The sequence below is a fragment of the Ornithorhynchus anatinus genome, chromosome 14 (assembly GCF_004115215.2).
Source record: "Ornithorhynchus anatinus isolate Pmale09 chromosome 14, mOrnAna1.pri.v4, whole genome shotgun sequence".
Taxonomy (NCBI): domain Eukaryota; kingdom Metazoa; phylum Chordata; class Mammalia; order Monotremata; family Ornithorhynchidae; genus Ornithorhynchus; species Ornithorhynchus anatinus.
Genome location: NC_041741.1, coordinates 3,365,383 through 3,387,463, shown reverse-complemented (window position 1 = coordinate 3,387,463; position 22,081 = coordinate 3,365,383). Strand labels below are relative to the sequence as shown.

General features: G+C 43.1%; 1 protein-coding gene across 6 annotated transcripts in view; it reads right to left on the bottom strand.

Moving 5' to 3' along the window:
* The window catches only part of FERMT2 (FERM domain containing kindlin 2), a 77,339-nt gene that overhangs the window by 8,024 nt on the left and 47,234 nt on the right, over positions 1 to 22,081 (bottom strand). For 3 of the 6 annotated variants that reach the window (XM_029078747.2, XM_029078748.2, XM_029078750.2), the window contains exons 5-12: positions 16,242 to 16,274; positions 15,666 to 15,891; positions 15,446 to 15,548; positions 14,945 to 15,052; positions 6,963 to 7,097; positions 5,496 to 5,545; positions 1,770 to 1,894; positions 131 to 237 (exon numbers count right to left, since the gene is read on the bottom strand). In XM_029078747.2, coding sequence (XP_028934580.1) covers positions 131 to 237; positions 1,770 to 1,894; positions 5,496 to 5,545; positions 6,963 to 7,097; positions 14,945 to 15,052; positions 15,446 to 15,548; positions 15,666 to 15,891; positions 16,242 to 16,274 — 887 coding nt within the window. The remainder of the gene's footprint in view (positions 1 to 130; positions 238 to 1,769; positions 1,895 to 5,495; positions 5,546 to 6,962; positions 7,098 to 14,944; positions 15,053 to 15,445; positions 15,549 to 15,665; positions 15,892 to 16,241; positions 16,275 to 22,081) is intronic. The other 3 variants (XM_029078749.2, XM_029078751.2, XM_029078752.2) reach the window with 1 other exon arrangement.

Genomic DNA, 22,081 nt, shown 5'->3' with positions numbered 1-22,081 from the left:
GAAACTTCATCAGAGGCAGGCGGGAAAAAGTCACCCTGCCGATTTGACGCGGAAGCCTCTGGGCAGTGGCATTAAAAAAACCCAACAAACCCAGGAGGAACAAATGCTTTTACTTAATTGGCAAACTCACATTATCACAACGAAGCCAGATTTCATTCATCCCCTCTGCCACCGGAATCAGGAGTTTAATATTAAATTTCTGGCCAGATATGTTTACGTCAGGAGTAACCTCGCATCCTGTAACGGGAAAGCAAATGATTACATAGGCCGTACTTCTTTTTTTTCCTCCCAAGCATCAGTGGTGATATTGGTTAAATGCTATGCAACAGTTTAATTCTAGAAACTGGGGAGATAGACGTATATTCAAGACATGCTTGCTTTATATGAAACGGGCAAATCACTGAGAGAAATTACTTGGTAAAAACAAGTTGGATGCTAACGCCACTGCTGATCTTTGTCTGGTTTAAAGGAGTGTTGAAGAGTACATAATTCAGATTGACTATATAACACAAGTTGTGAATTTAATAAAGTCAGTTTAAATAAAGTCAACATTCAATATGGAAGTGATTCTCATTTTTGACACTGTAGAGAAATCCTTCCAAGTATATAATCATTGCAGTTTTTGTTATGTACTTACTATGTGCCAAGTACTAAGTACTTAGTACTAACCTTGTACTATGTACTGGGTTACTTACAAGATCATCAGGTCCCTCAGGGGGCTCAAAGTAACTAGGAGGGAGAACAGGTATTGAATCCCAAGTTTGTAGATGAGGGAACTGAAGCCCAGAGAAGTTAAGTGACTTGCCCAAGGTCAAACAGATGACAAGTGGCAGGGCTGGGATTAGAACCTAGGTCCCCCAACTCTCGGGTCTGTGTTCTTTCCACTAGGCCACGACGTCCTTTTTACCTCAGTCAGTCCAATGGTATTTGAGTGCCTACTGTGCGCAGAGCACTGCATTACGCACTTGGGAGAGGACAATATAATGAGTTTGGCAGACATAATCCCTTTCTGCAAGGAGCTTCCAGTTTACAGGGGGAGCCAGACATTAAAGTAAAATTACAGGGAAGGGAAATGGAGAAAGGGAAATACAGAGGAGTCCAACCCAAGAGCTACTCTTGGCAGGAATATCACTATCTCGGCAAACTCTGAGGTCAACACTCCCATAACTCCTCTCACAGCACCTGTAGAAGAGCATGAATGTGGTTCAGACTGAGAGAACGCATGACTTCAGAGTCAACACATTACATGGAGATTTATGACATCTGAAAGATATTCTGGAAGACGAGGAAAGTGGTGTGACATGAGAAAAATCTCAAGGATACCTAGAAAATGCAAAACACACAAATGGAATGGCCCATGTCAGCCCCAGGAAAGGATCCAAATAAACGCCTCTGATGTCACAGAAAGAAAAGGGAGACGCAGGTGGGCGGACCAGACTGTGACCCTAGACGCCTAAAAGAGGGCTGGCTACACTGCGACTCTTCTTCACTTGTGGCACAGCGATGAGCGTGATGATCTACGCTCTGCTACTTTGACAGTGTGGGCTGTGGTGCCACTGCTCCAGTCCTTTCGGAGGTGGTGCCTGGCATCACCCCGGGCTCAAGAGCCCGCCACTTCCCAGCTCTTGGCCGGGTAACGCTTTGGGTTTGCTACCCTTCAATTCAGGAGGTTTAGATGCCCTGGGTCTAAACCTTAATGGACTCCAAGATGAGCGAGACAGGTTCCGACACCAATCAGGGATCGGGGTACTCCAGGGCCCTTCACTCACCTCTCAAGTTCATTTGGTGAGCTGGGGTTCCACTGGATTCCTCCTTACTTTTGTAGCACGAAATAGATGTGTCTTTGAAGGTGCACCAGTACTGCTTGTAACCTTTGAGGGTCAGCTTCTTTGGCCTGTTAAATACATTTGAGGGGATTACAAAAAAATGCCTCTTCTTGCTGGCCAGTGAATAGAAGTTTTGGCAACTTATAAGAAGTGTGGGACGCTGGCAAATAATAACTGCAGCTCAGGAAAGCCCTTGAAAGTCAGTTTCCAAGAAAAGGAGGTAGTTTTTTTCTTTTAGAAAACCTTAATACTACCACTAATAAAAATAATATTGACAGTGGTATTTGTTAAGTTCTTACTATGTATCAAGCACTGTGATATATACATGATAATTAGTTTGGACACCATCCCTGTCCCACAAAGAGCTGCTCACAATCTAGGCAGAAGGGAGAACAGGTAATGAATTCCCAATTTACAGAAGAGGAAATTGAAGCAGAGAGAAGTCACTTGCCCAAGGTCACCCAGGAGGCAAGTTGCAGACCCAGAACTAGAACCCAGGTCTTCTGACTCCCAGGCCCATGCTCTTTCCACTAAGCCACACTGCTTCTCATCAGAGTTTATGTGGGCCAGATTCAACTGATCAATCATATTTATTGAGCACTTACTGTATGCAGAGCACTGTACTAAGCACCTGGGAGAGTTCAATATAACCAAGTTGGGTAGACATATCCCCAGCCTATAACAAGCTTACAGTCTAGACAGAGAGACAGACATTAAAATAAATTACAGATACATAGATAAGTGCTATGGGGCAGAGGGAGGAGTGAATAAAGGTTGTAAATCCAATTGGAAGGGCAATGCAGAAGGGAGTGGGAAAAGAGGAAATGGGGGCTTAGAGAAGGCTACTTCAAGTAAACCTACAAAAAATAAACTTATTTTGACATTTTATTTTTTAATATAGAGCATTCACTGCATAGGCATTTGGATCTTTACTTCCCCCCAAAGGTAAAAGAGCTAACTAAAATCTCTAACTAAAGGGGAAAAATGTCATCCTCGAACCCCAAGTTGAAAAATTTCATGGGATCAAGTGGTAAAAAAAAAAAAAAAAGGGCACTCCAGTTTTGCTCTTTGGCTTCCTGGGAAGAACCATATTATTGTGTAGTTAGGGCAGGGAATGTGTCTCTTTACTGTCACATTGTACTCCATCGAGTGCTTAGTACAGTGCCTTCACATGGTAAGCACTCAGTAAATACTACTGAATGACTGGGAAAGAGGCCTAACGGAAAGAACACGGGGCTTGGGAAGCTTGGGGTCTAGGTTCAGCTCTGCCACTAGCCTTGTGGGTGACCTTGGGCAAGTCACTTAGCTTCACTGGGCCTCCGTTTCTTCACCTATAAAGTGTGGATAAAAAAGCCTGCTCCCCGTCTTCTTAAACTGGGAGCCTCGGGTCAGACAGGGATCGTGTCTGAAACGGCGATTATTCCGTACCTCCCACGATAGTTAACACAGTGCTTGGCACATAGGGAGTGCTGAATAAAAACCAGCAGTGACGTACTTATTTTTAGAACTAAGTGTGCACTATGACAGGAATGCTGTTCCTGTGCATGGCACACCCTCTTTGCCATGATGGGGCAGGCCAGGTGCCAGCAAGCCTGCTCCAACTGCCGGTCTTTCCAGAAGCAGCACGGCTCAGTGGCTACAGTCCAGGCCTGGGACCTGGCTCCCAGCTCATGTCTGCTGTGAGACCTTGGGTAAGTCACTTCACTGGGCTTCCGTTACCTCAGCTTAAATGGGGATTGAAAGTGTGAGCGCCACGTGGGCCAGGGACTGTGTTCAACCTGATTAACTTGTACCTACCCCAGCACTGAGCATATAGTAAGCACTTAAGAAGTAGCACAGTTAGTATTACTATTATTATTGTTATTAGAACATTTGAGTGGAGACCCTGGAAGATTCCCTTTTTAGACAGTGAGTGACCATTCATTCATTCATTCATTCAATGGTATTTATTGAGCGCTTACTATGTACAGAGCACTGTACTAAGCACTTGGAATGTACAAATTGGCAACAGATAGAGACAGTCCCTGCCTACTGACGGGCTTACAGTCTAATCGGGGGAGACACAGACAAAGACTAAGACAGACAAAAACAGACCAGAATCATCTGTCGAAAGAGAAGTATCCTTTCAGATTCAAACAACCTAGGGGGGGCTTGCTGCCCCGAACACTGGGGCTGGGGGCCTGTCTGTCTGCTTCCTGCTGCCCACCATCCAGTGGGAGTTCGGGTGGTCCCGTTACCCCGTGTTCCTAGAAGCGCGAGCCAGTCCTATACCTGCTGCCCATCCTTTGTCTGAATGTCTGCTGGGTGACCTTGGGTCAGTGACTTCATTCATTCATTCATATTTACTGAGCACTTACTGTGGGCAAAGCACTGTATTAAGCGCTTGGGAGAGTACAATAGATCAAGAGACGCATTCCTGCCCACAATGAGCTCAGAGTCTGGAGGGGGAGACAGACATTAGTAAAAATACAAAGATAAATGAACAGATAAATAAATTACAGATATACACATATCTGCTAAAGGGATGGAAGGGAGGATGAATGAACGAACAAGTAAGAGCAGCACAGAAGGGAGTGGGAGAAGAGGAGAGGAGGGCTTAGTCAGGGAAGGCTTCTTGGAGGAGATGTGACTTCACTTCTCTGTCTTAGTTCCATCATCTGTAGAATGGGGATTGAGACTGTGAGCCCCAGGTGGGACAGGGACTGTGTCCAATCTGATTTGCTTGGATCCACCCCAGCATTTAGCACATAGTAAGCACTTAACATATAGCATAATTATTAATATATTCACCCCATCCTCAACTCCACAGCCCTTACGTTATATCTGCAACTTACTGACATTCATGTCATCTCCCCCACTAGACTGTAAACTCCTTGTAGGCAGGGAACATGTCTTCCAACTTTGCTGTATGCTATTCTCCCCAGTGCTTAGTGTAGTGCTCTGCACACAGTAAGTGGTCAACACACACCACTCAATGACCACTGAATTAATCCAGAGGTTTGTTTTTTTTACTCTAAAGAGATGACCCTGAAGCATTTAAGTATTCCAAGAAATGACTGCTTCAAATTTATCCATGAAAGCTGAAATATAACATCTTTGAGCGTTTAAAAAAGAAAAGCCATATGCCTTGTCTTATTAGTCTGCTTCAACTCTCTCAAGTTGGAGGAAACTGCACTACCAGAAGCTTGACTATTACAAGGGAATGCTTTGGTAAGTTAATTTTCTAAGTCCCCTACAGCCTGGATCTTGAACCAGAATTTTCAGGTCTAGGGTATGTGCTCCAGGCAGAACGACTGGGCATTGAAATGGGACAATGGAACCATAGAGATGGTAGAGATGGCGTGGGTGGATGTATTCCTAGATCAGAGGTAGCCAAAATCCGTGGAACCATGGATCGAATCCACAGTGGCTCCTCCTGATCTCTGAGCCATCCTGTGGGTGTTAGGAAGAAATTCTGGCACATCATGACCCTGAGAAAAGCCTGGAGTATTTCAGTATTTAACAGACCCATAATGCACAAGATAAAAAAAAAGGGAGTACCAGGATATAGCCTTAAAATCGAAACAACAGCTTTCTGCATCAAAATTTCAACAGAGTGAAGATGATTATATAATGGTGCTCTTCCCATTAATTATTCATTATTGTCTATTGCCTTTATCTTTTACTTACTTGAAAACTTTTATGTAGTCAGCAAGTTCAGGAATGGAAGTGATGTCACCCTAAAAGAAAGAATTGTTTCATGAAGATTAAAATGCTGTCTAATTCAAGATTCAGTTCCTTTGACTGTCGCAAAATATTCGCAGTAGAATTAAAGTTAGGAAGCCAGGATAAAATAGGATAGATAATTCTATAACAACTCCCTTCTTGTACTTTATTCTGCTATAAGTTGGTTTGGAAAAAGGAAGCACACATTGAAAAATCTGCTGAAAAAGATGATTTCTAAAATCCACAAAGAATAGAAACACTAATGGTAATATATCATTTACTTTTAAACGTCACCGAATGTTTGAAGTTGCATAATGCTTATGGCTCCACATGGCTGGATCGCATCAAAAGACAACAGCTGTGCTTAGACCTAAAGGACATGCTCAGTAGCGTCACGGATTCCCTAATCGAAAAGCTAAAGCTCATCCCTTTCTTTTGGTACATTTTAAGTGTGACCATTTCTACACTGAAGGCAGCAAGCACACAACTGTTTATGATTATGTTTTCCTCTCTGGAAGCATGACCGATACAAGGAATGTTAGGTAGTTCTACAAACAGGCGTGGCACAATGCAGAAGAGGGAGTAGATGTTCTAATGTTTCAAAATATAGAAGGAAATTTAGGACTCTTGAAAACGAATCCAATTTAAAAATTGCAGTGCCTGACACTAAAAGTTCAGTTCTCTTCTTCAGCAGGTTCGACATCACTCAAAGACTCTCTTCTTCATGTCATCCATTAAGACAGTGCTTCTGACTATTGTTCAAAAATTCATTTTGCCACTAGTAATGCTTTCCCTGCTCCTGCTCCAGTAGGAACAGGATGGCTCTGGGAATCAGGACAGCGGGGTTCTAGTCCCATCTTGGCAGGTAGCGAAATGCCTGCTGGGGATGTTTGCCATCAATGGGGATGTTTTCTGACCAAAGAACCACCTAAGGTGAACCACAAGGTGGATAATCCTAGCAGGAATCCTAAAAAATCACTGGCTAGCGGGACTACCAAGGCAACGGTCAGGCAGGTCAAGGTGCCATAAAAAAGAACAGAGCATTGGTACTTAACCACTCGGCTGGAAATGTGTCTTGCCCCTAAACTACCTTTAAAAAATAGCTTAGCCCTGTACTAAATTAAACCCCTTCCTATTCCTTCAGTGCACTCTACGCCCCTGTGGAAACGCAACTGGCAAAGATGAGACGGAACGGCGAGGGAAACTGCACAAACAACTAACGCTATAATTACTTCCTTTACAGTCCCCCAGACCTGACGTGTCAGGGTTGAGGCACAGTAGCCACTTTTTGACAGCAGGCTACGTTATCATTATTGTCAATTTTCTTGAGAACAAGGAGTAATGCCATTCAATCAGAAAGCCTCGTGGGGCTCTATTTGACAACCGCCCAGTCTAACATCGTACAACCGAGGAAAAAATAGTACATCGTACCAGAATGGTAGATGTTTTACCCCCTTCCAAAGTAATCTCCAAGTCAGAAAGGGCCGCATCCACTTCGTCAACCTCTTTGTCACTGTTGTTCAAATGATTTTCTGACGACATGATGGATAATTTATTGATGTGATACTAAAAACAACAACAACAAAAAATGATCACATGTTGAAATTTTCAAATCCCACCACTCTATTTTTATACAATCCTTTTCTTCCCTAAAATTTCTACATTACAGGATGAGGGGAAAAATGCAACAAAATACAGCATTCGCCATTACTACTCCAATGCAGATCTATGCAAATAGATTTGATCCCTATGCCTTATAAATATCCAATCCACAGATGTTTCTAGTGTAATTTTCAAGATAAATCATAAATGCTTCTTATTTAGCCTGTCTAAAGGATGTTTTTAGAACCTTTGGTACCTGCATCAGTGGTCACCTGACTACGTAGGCCTCTTGGAGACCCACAACAAGCCTCCATTTTTCCTCCTTTTCCATGTGCAGTTTAGAATGGCTTTACTAGAAAAATATTAATTCCACCCCCTACTATGCAAAAAGACAATCTCTACATTCCAGGGTATCAACTCTGGGGAGGTTTAGGGTTGGAGGGGAAAGTGGGGAATCTAGGAAAGGTTATAAGTCATCATCTTTGTGGGTTTGGGACTATGGGAGGTGAAGTTATATCTTGACAGATACACTCTGCAGAACAGACCCTAAAAAACTCTTCACGGATAAGTAGAAAAGCAGCCATGATGTGTCTGAAGTGCAGTAGTTAGAAGACCCAGCCCCTGGCTTCAAGAAACTTCCAGTCTCGCAGAACTATGACCCTCCTCATTTTCAAAAAAATGATTTAGTTGAAGGCTGGAACGGGGTCAGTGGTAAAACTGGGGATGTTGACCAATACCCTGATAATGTGAACTTCTCCAAACCTTTACAGTTATATCAATTTAGATCTCTGCCAGAATCTTTGTAATAGTGGAAAAGCTACCAACTTTTCCTAAGCTTCTCTTTTAGTGATCATAAGAAGAGTAATTGTGGTACTTGTTAAGCACTTACTATGTGCCAGGCACCATAGTAAGTACTGGGGTAGATACAAATTTGTCAGGTTAGATGCAGTCCTGTCCTATATGGGGCTGACCGCATTGCCTAGCGGCAAGAGCACGGGCCTGGGAGTCAGGGGACGTTGTTTCTAATCCCGGCCATGCCACTTGTCTGCTGTGTGAGCTTGGGCAAGTCAGTTAACTTCTCTGTGCCTCAAATACCTCATCTGTGAAATGGGGATTAAGACTGTGAGCTCCACCTGGGACAACCTGATTACCTTTAATCTATACCAGTGCTTAGAAAAGTGCTTGGCACGTATTAAGTGCTTACAAAAGCCACAATAATACACAATAATAATTCCCATTTTAAAAATGAAGTAACTAAAGTATAGAGAAGTTGTGACTTGCCCGAGGTCACACAGCAGAGAAGTGGCGGAGCTAGGATTAGAACCCACGTCCTTCTGACTCCTAGGCCTGTGCTCTATCCAATATGCCACAATGATGCTATTGATGAAGAACTATTGCTACTCAATGGTTTTAATTTGAGTCGAGGTGAGGAGATGGGTCAATCTGTTCCAGGAATGTCAATAGGTACTGACATCCATGGAAGATGCCCAGGCTGTAAAAATTGATCGAATCTCTAGTCGAGTGTAGTTAGAATCTACAAGCTTCTTTGGAGGGCTTCCAGGGTCATTTGTAAATCTTCAACCACAGCAAGAAGGGCTCTTTGATATTTGATTATGAAAGCTTGATAGCTATTTGTTTTCATAATGATTAAGGCATAAATCAGCTGTGCATTAAACTACTTAGAGGGGATCCAATGGCAACCGTTGGTCTTAACCACATGAGGCAGGAAGCTTATCTAAGGGATCGGTGTGACACGTTGTGGAATCCGTGTACATGGAACAGGACTTGGCACCCACAGTTTGACATGGCTCAATTGGTCTACCGAATTCTGACTGCTTGCAAGTTGCCTCTTTCAAGATGATGAAAAAAGGGTGCATTTATTGCTGGGGGGAAAAAAAATCCCACAAAGTAGGCTAGTCACTTCTTGTCTAATTTCAAGGTTCATACAATAGCAATTTTCTTGAGGGAAATGCTACTGGGAAGGTCTTCGTAGAATGGATCTGATCCCATTCTGATTATCTCTGCAAGAGAGGAGACACTCCTTCTCTGTGAAGCCGCTCAGGATTCCCTCTGATTCATAAGTTCAGGTATCTGATGAAGGAAACCCTTCAGAGCCCAATACTTTGATGAGATCCATCTGAACTGCAGGAGAAAAAATTTGTGATGTGGCTACCAAAGCAGGGAATCCATTCCTCCTAATAGCTGATGAGGGTAGTAGTTTTTTGTGTTGTTTTTTTTTTTTAAAACTTCATCTTTCGGAGGACAACTGTCTTTAAATAATCCCATCGAACTCCAGAAATGACAGAAAGCAGGTTCTCATTAAAGACACAACTCTGGGTGATTAATCAAAATTTCTCTGATATGCCCTAACAAGATGGTCAAGATGGTTTTGCATTTCTTTGATTTAGTTCCACTTTCTCTGCAGGGGGTGGACTATTAGAACTTGACGTTTTCTGAAGAACCATTTGGTAAAAGCAGTACTTTTTAGAGAAGCAGCGTGGCTCAGTGGAAAGAGGCCGGGCTTGGGAGTCAGAGGTCATGGGTTCGATGTCAGCTGTGTGACTGTGGGCAAGTCACTTAACTTCTCTGTGTCTCAGTTACCTCACCTGTAAACTGGGGATTAACTGTGAGCCTCACATGGGACAACCTGATTACCCTGTATCTACCCCAGCGCTTAGAACAGTGCTCTGTACATAGTAAGCGCTTAACAAATACCAATATTATTATTATTACTTTTCCACCTTCCCAAAAGAGACACCATAGCTTTACTAGAATAGCGAGACAAAGGGAGGAGGAACAGGAATTATGCACGTGCCAGGAACTACAATGACAGCGGCACAGTTCCACAAGCAGGAATGGGTAGAAGTGAGCACAGGGCTCTGCACTGGGCCTGCCCCGGAGAGAATCAAAATGTCAATCACTATAAAAGGAACAGAAATGAAACCGAACAAAGAATGTCCCCCTCCGGAAGCCAGGATATCCCTGAGGGAAGAGAACAAAGAAAGTCCCCCTTGAGAAGTCAGAAGAAGGCAGGATACCCCTGCGGGAAAATGCCTTAGCAGGGGGAGGTGCAACAATCCCTTGAGAAAGAGTGCAAATTAGCTGATTAGGGTGTCCCCTAATCCCCTAAAGAGTAGTCCCTTTTTTCTTCTGAGGGCAATAGTTTGAAAGTGCCACGGAGAGGCATGAAAATGAGACTCACTGTTAACCTGGAAATGTTGGGAAGGAATCAGTGCTATTTATTGAGCGCTTACTGTGCTAAACGCTTGGGAGAGTATGATATAACCGAGCAAGGAGACAGGACTACAATTCCTCTTTTTTTGTAGTTGCTAAAGATGGGTGAGGCCAAGATAGGAGCACCCCAGTGAGGTGACCGGGATCCTTTCCCATCTCTACACCGGTATTGTGTGAGAAAGAAAGGGGGCATCTGGGCTAAGCAAGGAAGAATGCCAGGTCAGCCAAGGGCCAGTTTCTCTGCCTGCTAAAGCCTGCATAGAGACAGACAGAGAAGAGGCTGTGTTCCTTGCTTCTATGGGAGGAAGGAAACAACAACAACAACAAAAAACAACAACTGAGCTTACACTTGACAGGAAAAACGTAGCCTGAGGTCCCACCTTAGAGAGAGGAAAGAGGATAACCATCCAAAGTTGATGGAATTGATAAGATCTAAGAGCCTGGGTGCTTTCCACTTGGACATCTGCCCCAGCGAAGTGGGGGATCCCTGAGGCGTCATGTGGGGGGCACGCTGGTGCCCGGGGCTCGGCTCTTCGGAGCTGAGGTGCGTTGCTTTTTATATTTTATTAAATGGAAGTAGAGGGAAGGGGAGGAAGAATTACAAGTTCTTATCTGTAGATCAACCCTGAAAGGCAAGGAATGTCTCCTGCTAACATCTTAAGTGGGATGAACTTGTACCTACTTGAGCATTGGCTTCCTGAACCTTCTAGCAGGACAGCTTTTGAATTTATGGCTTATCTCCTCCTCCTCCGATCGGGGAGGAGATACTAAAATGATCCTTTTGCCCTGGCCCTTTACCTATCCTGGGAGCGAGGCAGTCAGTCAAATACTGATGGGCTGCCGATGCTTCTCATCCAACTTGTTCTTGAAGGCCTTCGTCTCAGCTGGTCCACGCCTCACCTGGTGTCTCGAAACCACTAAGGGATGACTTCGCAAGGCCCAGACCAGAAGGAGTTACCGCCTACACCAGATTGAGCCTGGGTTATACCCAAGGAGATCAGAGAGATTCTGGTTGCTCTTCTATAGTGAGAAGCAGCATGGTTTAATTGTCAGAGCACGGGCCTTTGAGTCAGAAGGACCTGCGTTCTAATACCGTCTCCCCTGTTTGTCTACTGTGTGACCTTGGGCAACTCAGTTCACTTCTCTGTGCCTCAGTTACCTCCTTCTGTAAAATGGAGACTAAGATTGTGAGCCCCATATGAGACATGGGCTGTGTCCAACCTCATTGCCCTGTATCTATCCCAGCACTTAGAACAGTGCCTGGCACATAGTAAGCGATTAACAAATGCCATTATTATTATTACTAACAAATATCATTAAAAAACAAACTGGGCCTATGAAAGTGACCCAGCATCAACCGGTCTCTCCTGGGATCTTTGGGCCTGATGGGGAAGGGGGATGGGGCATCTGTTAGAGCCATTTTAGATTTCTGGGATTAACAGCCGACTGTCATGGACTTCCTGCTTTAGAGGCTCAATTAGATCAGTCCTGAGATCAGAATAGCGAACTAGCTTCCTGAGATCAGAATAGCCAATTAGCTTCCTGAGGGACATTTTTTTTTTTCCATTTGCACTGTTGTTTTGGCAAGTTAGTTGTTTGGTGGATTGATTTTCTGAGAGCGAGCCACTGCCCTGGAAGTACTCCATGACCACGATAGTCACTATTATCAGGGAAATTTTAATAACCTGAGCCCAACCTGTATTTGAAAGTTGTCAATTCCATCTAGGTTTGATATTTTGCAACTTAACCTGTCCCTCCCAGAACTCAAGTGTAACAAGCACTATCCACCAAATTTTCAAGGCGAATGGGAAAGGGCTATTGGTGGTGGTATTTGTTAAGCGCTTACCATATGTCAAGCACTGGACTAAACGCTTTAGGTAGATACAATAAATCAGAACAAGCACAGTCCCTGGGATTTTTTCAAGAATAAATTATAATTCTGTATTTCTCTATAATTCTCTAGAGTGTCAACTCACTGTGGGCAAGGGAACTTGTCTCCCGACTCTGTTATTCTGTACTCTGCCAAGTACCTTGTACAGTGCTCTGTACATAGGAAGCGCTCAATAAATATGGACTGTTTGATTGACAATTACCATTGACAGCCATAGGATCCTTCCTAATTAGAATCATCACGACCTTTGTAGCAGAAAATGAGGACTTTTAAGGAGGTAGCCGACACCAGCCATCACAGATTTAAAGGATACGGTACCATATAGCAAAACAAAACCCCAAGGGATTTAGTTGCTACAAATTGGCCTGCAGTAATTTTAAAAAGATGATCACGGGAATTGCAAGAAAGTCTTCCAATGGCAGTGACCAGGCATTCTGAAGGTCTTGGTTTTATGAAGCAAGTGAAGTTTGGGTGGGGTCGATGAGGTGTTATTCTATCAGTACAGGAGAGCAGCCTGACCTCGTGGGAGTAGGACAACCTGGGTTCTAATGTCCTCTCTGCCACTTGCCTGTTGTGTGACCTTGGACAAGTCATTTCACTACTCTGGGCCTCAGTTACCTCATCCGAAGAATGGGGATTAAGATGGTGAGCCCCAAGTGGGACACAGACTGTGACCTGATTAGCGTCTATCTACACCAAGTGCTTGGTACACAGTAAGCGCTAAACAAATACCATTAAAAATAAAAGTGGCAGAGCTGGGATTAGAATCCAAGTCCTCTGACTACCAGGGCCATGTTCTTTTCCACTAAGCCACTCTGCCTCCTTGGCATCAACCCTGACTCCTTCACATATTTAGTCTTTCACCAAATCCTGTTGGTTCATTATTCATTCATTCAATTGTAGGTTCAAACTTCATCACCTCTCTAGAATTCCTTCCTCTCTTTCCAAAATGCTTCCAAGCTGATCCAAGCACTTATCATATCCTGCCTTGACTACTGCATCATATCCTGCCTTGACTTCTCGCTGACCTTCCCTTTCCAGTTCAAATGACAGCATTTGATATTCGCCGCACCCCCAATCTGGCAGCACTTGTGTACATATCTTTAAATTACATATTATAAATTACTTATTTATTCATATTGTCTATTTCCTCCTCTAGACTCTAAGCTCATTATGGGCAGGGAACCTGCCTGCTAATTCTGCTGCACTCTGCCAAATGCTTAGTACAGTGCCCTGCACATAATAAGCACTCAGTAGATACCATAGATCGACTGGTACTTCACTCTGCTTCCAGGACCATTTTTCTAAGAAGTTTTCGAAAACTTCCAATGGTTACTCACCCACCACCAAACAGAAACTCTTTACCTTTGGCTTTAAGGCACTGAATCAGCTCTTCCTCCTACTTTACTTCACTGGTCTTCTATGACCACCTAGCCCACACACTTTACTCCTCTAGCACCAACCTACTCACACGGCCCCTGGATCTCATCCATCTCGCTGCCAACCCTTCGCCCACATCCTCCCTCTGCCCTGGAACTTCCTACTCGCTTCATAGCTGACGGTAACTCCCAAGCCTATGCTCTTTCCACTAGGCACCCTACCTTAAAGAAACAAAGTGAATTTTCTACAGCTATGAATAAGTTTATGCTTTTCTCGATTACGATTTGTAATTTAATGCCTCCTCTGGCTGGAAATAGCAGCTTTCAAAACACCAGGACTTTTTTAACATTCAGTTAAGTGTCAAAGGGGCCTCTGTTAGTTGGCTGGAATAGGAGAAATTCTGCTGTCTTAAATGGTGAAGGGAAGTAGTCTATAAAGTCTCATACACTAGACGTGATCCAAGTTCACAAAACATTTTAGGTGTGTGTGTGTAGTAATAATAATACAAATAATTGTGGAATTAGGCACTTACTTATTGCCAACCACTGTATTAAATGTACTAAGTGCTGGGGTAGATACAAGATACTCAGTTTGGACACGAGCCCTGTTCCACACGGCGCCTCCAGACAGTAAGCTTGTTATGGGCAAGGAACATGTCTGCTAATTCTGTTGAACTGTATTCTCCCAACTGCTTAGTACAGTGCTCTACACTTAGTAAACACTCAATAAATACCATTGACTGATCGATCGATCCCACTCTAAGGCGGGAGAATGGGTATTTAGTCCTCATTTTACAGATGAAGTAAATGAGGCACAGAGATGTGGAAGTGACTTGTCCAAGGTTCCACAGCAGGCAAGCAGCAGAAGCAGGGTTAGAACCTAAATTCCCAGACTCCAGGACGATGTCCTTTCCACTAGGCCACGCTGCTTAAAATAACCAGACTGCACCACTAGATTGTTCACAGCTATTCTAGGGGCAATAGCCAACAATAGAGTTCATTAACCTTACATACTCATTTGTAAAAAAAAAAAATTTAGGAAAAAAAGGGCTATTTCAAGATAAAACAAACACCCTTGATTAAAAAAAATGAAGAGCACAAGACAAATATTTAAACTATCTTAAATGCTTAAGTCGATAAGCTAGAATAATGAAATATCCCAAGTTGCATTCAAAAGTTTTATTTCACAAGGCTTGTAGACTCGAAATCTTTGTTGTACTTTCTCAAGTTTCAGAGTAGGGGGAAGATCCATGATTCTGAATGACAGAAGAGTGGAAAAACAGAATACTACACTTTTCGGTAGTTACCTGCAGGGCTGCGAACATCATCATTTCTTCTTCTGTACATTCAATCTCTTCTAGAAGAATGGCCCATTTGGACTGCTCATAAAGTTGGTTGATCCTGATTGCATCGTACTGTAGTGGATACAAGCACAGAACTTTTTAGGCAACCTGGGACTGCTACGATAACCCCTTCTACTGATAATTTTCTTTCTTGGTTAAGCACCGTTTATGTTCCCGAGCACTGTGCTAAGCACTGGGGTAGATATAAGATAATCAGCTAGATTGTTCCCCCGTCCCACACGTGGGAGCTCGGTCTAAGCGGGAAGGAGAAGGGTATCTTTATCCCCGTTTTTTTACAGTTGAGGAAACCAAGGCCTGGGCAAGTTAAGTGATTCGCATAAGGTGGAACCGAGGTCTTCTGACTCCCAGTTTGTACCCTAACCATTAGGCTTTGCTGCTAAATCTCACTCTCCCCCATACTCCCTGCCCTCCCATCAACTCCCCGATCCAAAAGACCCTCAGTACCTTCGGATTCAAATCAAAAAAGCTGTAATACTTGAACCGGAGCAGCAAGGCCTCATTTTCCTTCACATCTTGCTCCATGAGCGACCTCGAGGAATCCAGCCACCTGAAAGTATCCAATGAGGGCAATGAAGGGAAAAAGAAGGCTTAGCCTGAAAGAGCACCTACCCGCTCACCTCCGAAACGTCCGTGGGCGTTTCCAAAAGCACCGCCGCACACTCACCCTTGGTTGATCTTTGCCTTATCGAGGAGTGCCTGTGGCTTGAACATTTTGGCCAAGATTTCCGGTGACGTGATTGGCTGGCTAACAGCGAGTATGCCAGGATTGCCTTCTGATAAAGCGCTGTCTCCGAACCACGCCGAAGTTGGCGATAAGGGGCTGCCGTCGTGAGCGTCGTAAGTTGGAGTCATTGTTTTACTATAGAGTCCTGGGCTCGAATATATGCTTCCTAATAGTAAGGGAAAAATTGCAATAAGTCTGGGGGAGGGAGGCGGTTTTAACTAATACAACAGTGGCTATTTGCTAAAAGTAGTGAAAGCTATGACTCCTACGTTTTTACTGACAGTTCTTCTGAAAGGTCACATAACGTTCTTTGTCTTTAGCTGCACTTCAAATCCACTTTAGGTATTTAGACTCTGAATTTTGAGCATTTAAACGGTCATAGACCCAGAGATCAGTCCTGATTGGCAGGGGACACTGACAGCCAGATTGGTTTCAAGGAAAAGGAACAGAAGGCAAGGAGACAGTAGCTGTACATATTACAATCAATAGGGACTAATATGTCTCATGGAGGCTCACCTTTCAGAGGGCCAATGTAAAGAACATCAGTGCCTACAGGAGAGGAAAGAAAGGAAGTGAGAAGGCAAGGGAAAGACAATGAAAAGAAAGTGGAAAACAGGCGGAAAGTGAAAGAGACAGACATACATACTAACATCACTGAACATTCACAGAGTAAGGTGATGTTGGCTTCCCTGAACTGAGTTTGAATCCAAGGGTTTCTGCAACTACAAGCTGGGTGAGATCAAATTTGGCAAGTTTAAGGGAAAAAGAGTTGCATTCCAGCCCAACCTCAGGCAAGAAATGTATTCCCTGGCCCTCAGCACCCTGTGTGGTCACTGCCTAATCAAGTTCACATAAGGAAAATGTTTTGAATGTGAAGGCAATACGAGTCAGAGATATCTGTAATTTATTTCTATTAGTGTCTGTCTCCCCCTCTAGACTATATGCTCGTTGTGGGCAGGGAACGTAACTGTTTATTCTTATATTGTACTCTCCCAAGCGCTTAGTGCAGTCTGCTGCACACAGTAGGTGCTCAGTAAATAAGATTGACTGACTGGCACATATATTAGGTTAACAAAACTTGGTGGTGGGGGGCGGGGGAATTTGACATGAAGGAGTCATCCTAATACTTTCCAGGACCTAAGCTTTTTTATATCAAAGGATAACCAGCTTGAATTGAAGTTTAACAAAAAAGAATTTCACAATCATTGATCCATTTCATCTTGTTGAAAATTATGCCAACCCAAACCTTTCCTTAAACTACTGAAGTTTTATTAGACTTATTGGTGGCCCAAAGACCTTATTCACTGAAGGAAAAAAAGAAAACTTCATAACAATATTTTTTTTAAAAAAAGGTATTTGTTTCATCAATCGTATTTATTGAGTGCTCTGTGTTCAGCACTTATTATGTACAAGGCACTGAACTAAGCGGCGAAGTAGATACAAGCTAATCAGGTTGGACAACATCCATGTCCCACATGGGGCTCGCAATCTTAATCTCCATTTTACAGATGAAGTAAGTGAGGCCCAGAGGTTGAGTGACTTGCCAAAGGTCACACAGCAGACAAGTGGAAGAGCTGGGACAAATAACTTTTTATTATTTAAATACTGCTAAAAAAATACTCCACTGCAGGATAATAATGGCTCCGGTTAGCTAATAATAATAATACTACTAATTATAATAATATTTGTTGGTATGTGCCAGGCACCGTACTAAGCACAGGGGTGGACACAAGCAAATCGGTTGGACGCAGTCCCTGTTCCACGTGGGGCTCACAGACCCATTCCCCATTTACAGACGAGGTAACTGAGGCCTAGAGAAAGAACTCACATTTCAGGTGTAAGAACTAAATCTGAATGAATTTATTTTCCCCCCCACAGAAACATTTTTTAAAAATTTGAAATACTACAGCTTAATCAATCAATGACATTTACTGAGTGGAGCACTGTACTAATCTTGACTTTCAGATGTCTCTGAAGTGTTGGTTATGCACATATTCACTTAGCTTATCAAAGGTTAAAATATTTTAGAAATTGTTAAGACATTCCACTCATAATAAGTTAGTCCATGTAAGAAAGCCATGAATATATATACACACATATACAGACACACGGGAGGGGGAAGATTCAGGAAATTAGTTTGTCACTAGATTCCATCCAAGTGTTTTTTTGGTTTTTTTTTAAATAACAAATGATGCCTTTCCCCACAGTCTGTCTTTCTGATTGAAACCAGAAGAAACCACTTCTAGGAAAAAGCAAAAATTGTTTCTTTGACAAGAACAGGCATTTTGGGGGTGGTCGTTTCCAGATTCTCAACTAGACTAGAGTTACAGGACCTGAAAGAGTTTGCTTGGAAGTGTCCTATTCTCGAAAGAATAATCCAAAACACAGGAATGTCTGTCAGTCTTATATATTCTGAAAGCAGGTTTGCTTAAAGCTTTTCTTTGGTTCTAAAATAAACAAGTAAGCAGGACAGCCATTAAGTGAGCTATATTTCCCACTAAGAGTTAGTATAAACCCTCTTAGTCCATTTTGCATACCCTTAGAGGTTAGGGGGTGCAATGAATAGCACACTGTAGTCACAATCAACTACATAAATTAATTATTGTCAAAAACCAGGAAAACCTAGCAAAGAAATACACATGTGAAACACTACAATAAATTCGGGCTTTGGGCAAAGTCTGAAGTAGCATTTTCCCATAGGAATGCATGTAAATAGGCTTTGTCTGTTCAGACGTATTCTTAGAGGTTAATGAACTGCACAGTGAATTCACAGTTAATTAAGCTAATTGAACAAGGATTAAACCAAGATGAAGGGGAGTACAGAAAAGAGCCCGGAGTATCACTTCTTAGAGTGCGCTAAACCAAAATCTCTAACGGTCATGCTAGTCGTGCTAGTCTACCAAGCTGCCTTCACTCATGTGCTTACGTTTTTGGTCGTTGGGGAAAGTGCTTCCTTTTTTATTATCGATTTAACTGTTTAGTTTTCATCATTTGTACCACCGGTTTTACTCTATTATGTGGCAATGTGGACCTACTTCTCTCATGCATTAGACTGGAAAGGAAGCACTATGACGATGATGATGATAACTTAAGCACTTACTATGTGCCAAAAACTGGGGTAAATATGAGATAATCAGACCGGTCACAGGTTTTGCCGCACCTGGGGCTCACAGCCTAAGAAGAAGGGAGAACCCAATTTATCTTTTACCTATCCCAGCGCTAAATTCATTGATTCAATTGAATTTATTGAGTGCTTACTGTGTACAAAGCACTGTTCTAAACGCTTGGGAGAGTACAATATAACAAGACCCATTCTCTGCCACGACAAGCTCACGGTCTAGAGGGGAAGACAGCATTAATAAGCGTAAATAACTGTCAGATGTGTACATAAGTGCTGTGGGGCTGGGAGGGGAGATGAATGACAAGTCAGGGAGAAATACAGTGCTTGCATAGATCATGCCCTTAAATACCACAATTATTATCATTAGAACTGGGATCTTAACCCCTAACAACAGAGGCCACAGAGGTTAAGTGACCTGCCCAACTTCACACAGTATTTCAGTGGCAGAACTGGGATTAAAACCTGGGTGTCTTGAGTCTCAGCCCAGGCTCATTCCACCAGGCCCCTGATGCCTCCATGATCATTCCTTGAGGGCAGAGGCCATTTTTTATACTTAAATTGCTTCCAGCCTCTGGCTGTAAGCGGGTCGCTACACTGTAGGCCAAGTTATGGCCAAGGGAATGGAACGTGTCTGCTAATTCGTCTGTATTGTACTCTCCCAAGAGTTCAGTAGAGTGCTCTGCAAACAGTAAGCACTCAATAAGTACCACTGACCTATGGAATTTGCATTTCTTTGTAAGGAAGGTGTTACTTCCTTATTCTCTACCCCACAAGTGTTGAGTAGAGTGCACTGCATTAAGTGGGTACCCGCTAAACCTTACGGCGACTCTTAAAATAATTTCCCGACACAGAGGGCCTTACACATTTGGAATGGAAACAAGGCGAGCCCCTAAAAAAGACTTTAAAAGAGGGACAGATTCTCATCTATTTGAGGTACTTCCCGAGTGGTCCTGCCTGAAGAAAGGGGGAGAGATTAGATGCTCTCTCTCTAGATCGTCTCTCGCTCCATAATTCTCCTGTATAGATGAGAATTTGAAAGGAACCCATGTCCGTATTTAACTGCGTCAATAAGCAGTTTAAAAAATGAATATGTAGAAGTCCCACCTGAAGGCTCTAACCCTTCTCACTCCCTCCGCCATCCCCGATGACCTCTCCGGCTAATTTGTGGTCAAAAGTGAAACCATCAGACGCCAACGTAACCGAAGTTCCCTCGTTCCTCTACTGCCACTTCTGCTTCTTGTTTCCCATCTGCTTCTCCCGCCTATTCTCCTCTCACCTCCATCTCCTCACTCCGGCTACTCCCCAGCTTGGCCCTCCCCCAGAACCAGGTGGAGCTTGGCTCTGAGAAAATGTCCAGAAATGGGTCTCTCCAGTCCCACCTCTCCCGTAAATTCCCTGGAGGGTGCCTCGGGCTGCAAATCGGATGATGTCCTCCCTTCAGAGGTGGGCTCTTCTGCACCAACAAGTGACATTCGTTACCACCCTCCCTCCTTCCCATAAAACTCTTCGCCACTGAGGAGAGGGCAGGCGGGAAGAGGGGGCAGTGAGAGCCCCTGGTATTTCTGTGATTTTTCCCCCCCTTCAGCACTGCTGACAGACTGCAGCCCTTCATAAAGTCACCTTCACTAACAAGATGCCCTTGATTAATTCCTAGAACCCCAAGTGCTATCAACTCTGTCAGTCATTTCTAGCGCTTACAAGATTGCCCGTTCTCAGCACTTTATGCATTATTTTTCTATTTGTAGATATGCCCTCTACCCCATCTGAGGGTAAGCTCCTTGTGGACAGGGAATGTGTCTTGTTTTGTGCTACTCCCGAGCATTTAGCATATGGCACTGCAGCCAGTGGGTGCTCAATAAGTAGTCTGTTATTACTTCTACAGAAAGTTGCTACCTGGCATTCTGAAAGAATGGGAGGTCCTGGCTAGTCAAGGATTCTGTTTACCTAAGACTTAATTTTCAACAGAATACTAAAAATGTACCCCAAATTTTAAAAAATAAATGTATGCAAAATAGTCAGGTAACAGTTCAGTTGCACCTTTGAGTGATGGGTCTTTTCTGTTTTTCAAGGGTTTACGCATTTTTCAGTTAACCTAAAAATTAAACAGTTAACTGTTTTGTATGTATAATAGGAGTCTTATAGGCATCGCAAATACCCACTTAAATGCACTATTAAAGTTAGCAATAAAACCGTATTGCCCATGGAGTAATTTTAATCTTTCTTTGGAGATCCAGCAGGGCCCTAGGGCCATCAACATCTATCCTGGTTCTTGTAGAAAGTGTCAGAAATTGGTCCCAATGGCAGATCCATGCAGTCAAAAGAAGAAAACATTTAGCGATTCTCGGCTAATCAAGCGAAGCCTGCTTTCAGAAAAGGACATGGATGCTAGGTGTTAGATTAAAGGCTTGTACTGGGAGGTCACAGAAATAGCTCCTAGTTCTCATGTTGTTTAGTGCTGGATAAGAACGTCTTACTGGCGGATCCTTGGATATTTTTATGTGGGGATCATTTCTGCAGTATAACGTGCGACTGTACTGTGAGACTGAAAGTGTTAAATACACATGTATGTGAATTCATGGGGATAAATCAATCTCACTTTCCCAAAGCCACTTTTGTTTTAGGCATACTGAAAGTGTAAGGAGAAAACTGATCAACTCTTTAAAAAAAAAAAAATCAACAGACTGCATGTTTACATATTCCGTCTGTTTCAATTTACCACTTAGTTTCTTGGGAGGAATTTATTTGGCTTATTTTTAACTATTCAAATCATTTTACCAGATATGAAACAATTTAACCAATACAAATAAGAGACAATTGATCAAAAAAGAGGGCTTCCTTAAGATTAGATTTTACAGCCTATTCCTTCATAGAATTGAAAAACCATCCTTGGCAAGAGCATGGGCTTGGAAGTCAGAGGATGTGGGTTCTAATCCCGGCTCCACCACCTGTCTGCTGTGTAACTTTGGGCAAGTCACTTAAGTTCTCTATGCCTCAGTTACCTCATCTAAACAATGAGTACAAGACTGCGAGCCCCATGTGCGACAGGGACTGCGTGAAGTGCTTAATAAATACGATCATTAGTATTATTATGTAATTCATTTGGAGTAATAAATGACTCCCACAGGACTTGGTGACAAACTAGATGTGGGTGCAAATGACGATGATGGTATTTGTTCAGCGATCACTACGTTTCCAGTTCTAAGTGCTGGGGTAGATCCACATAAATCATGTTGGA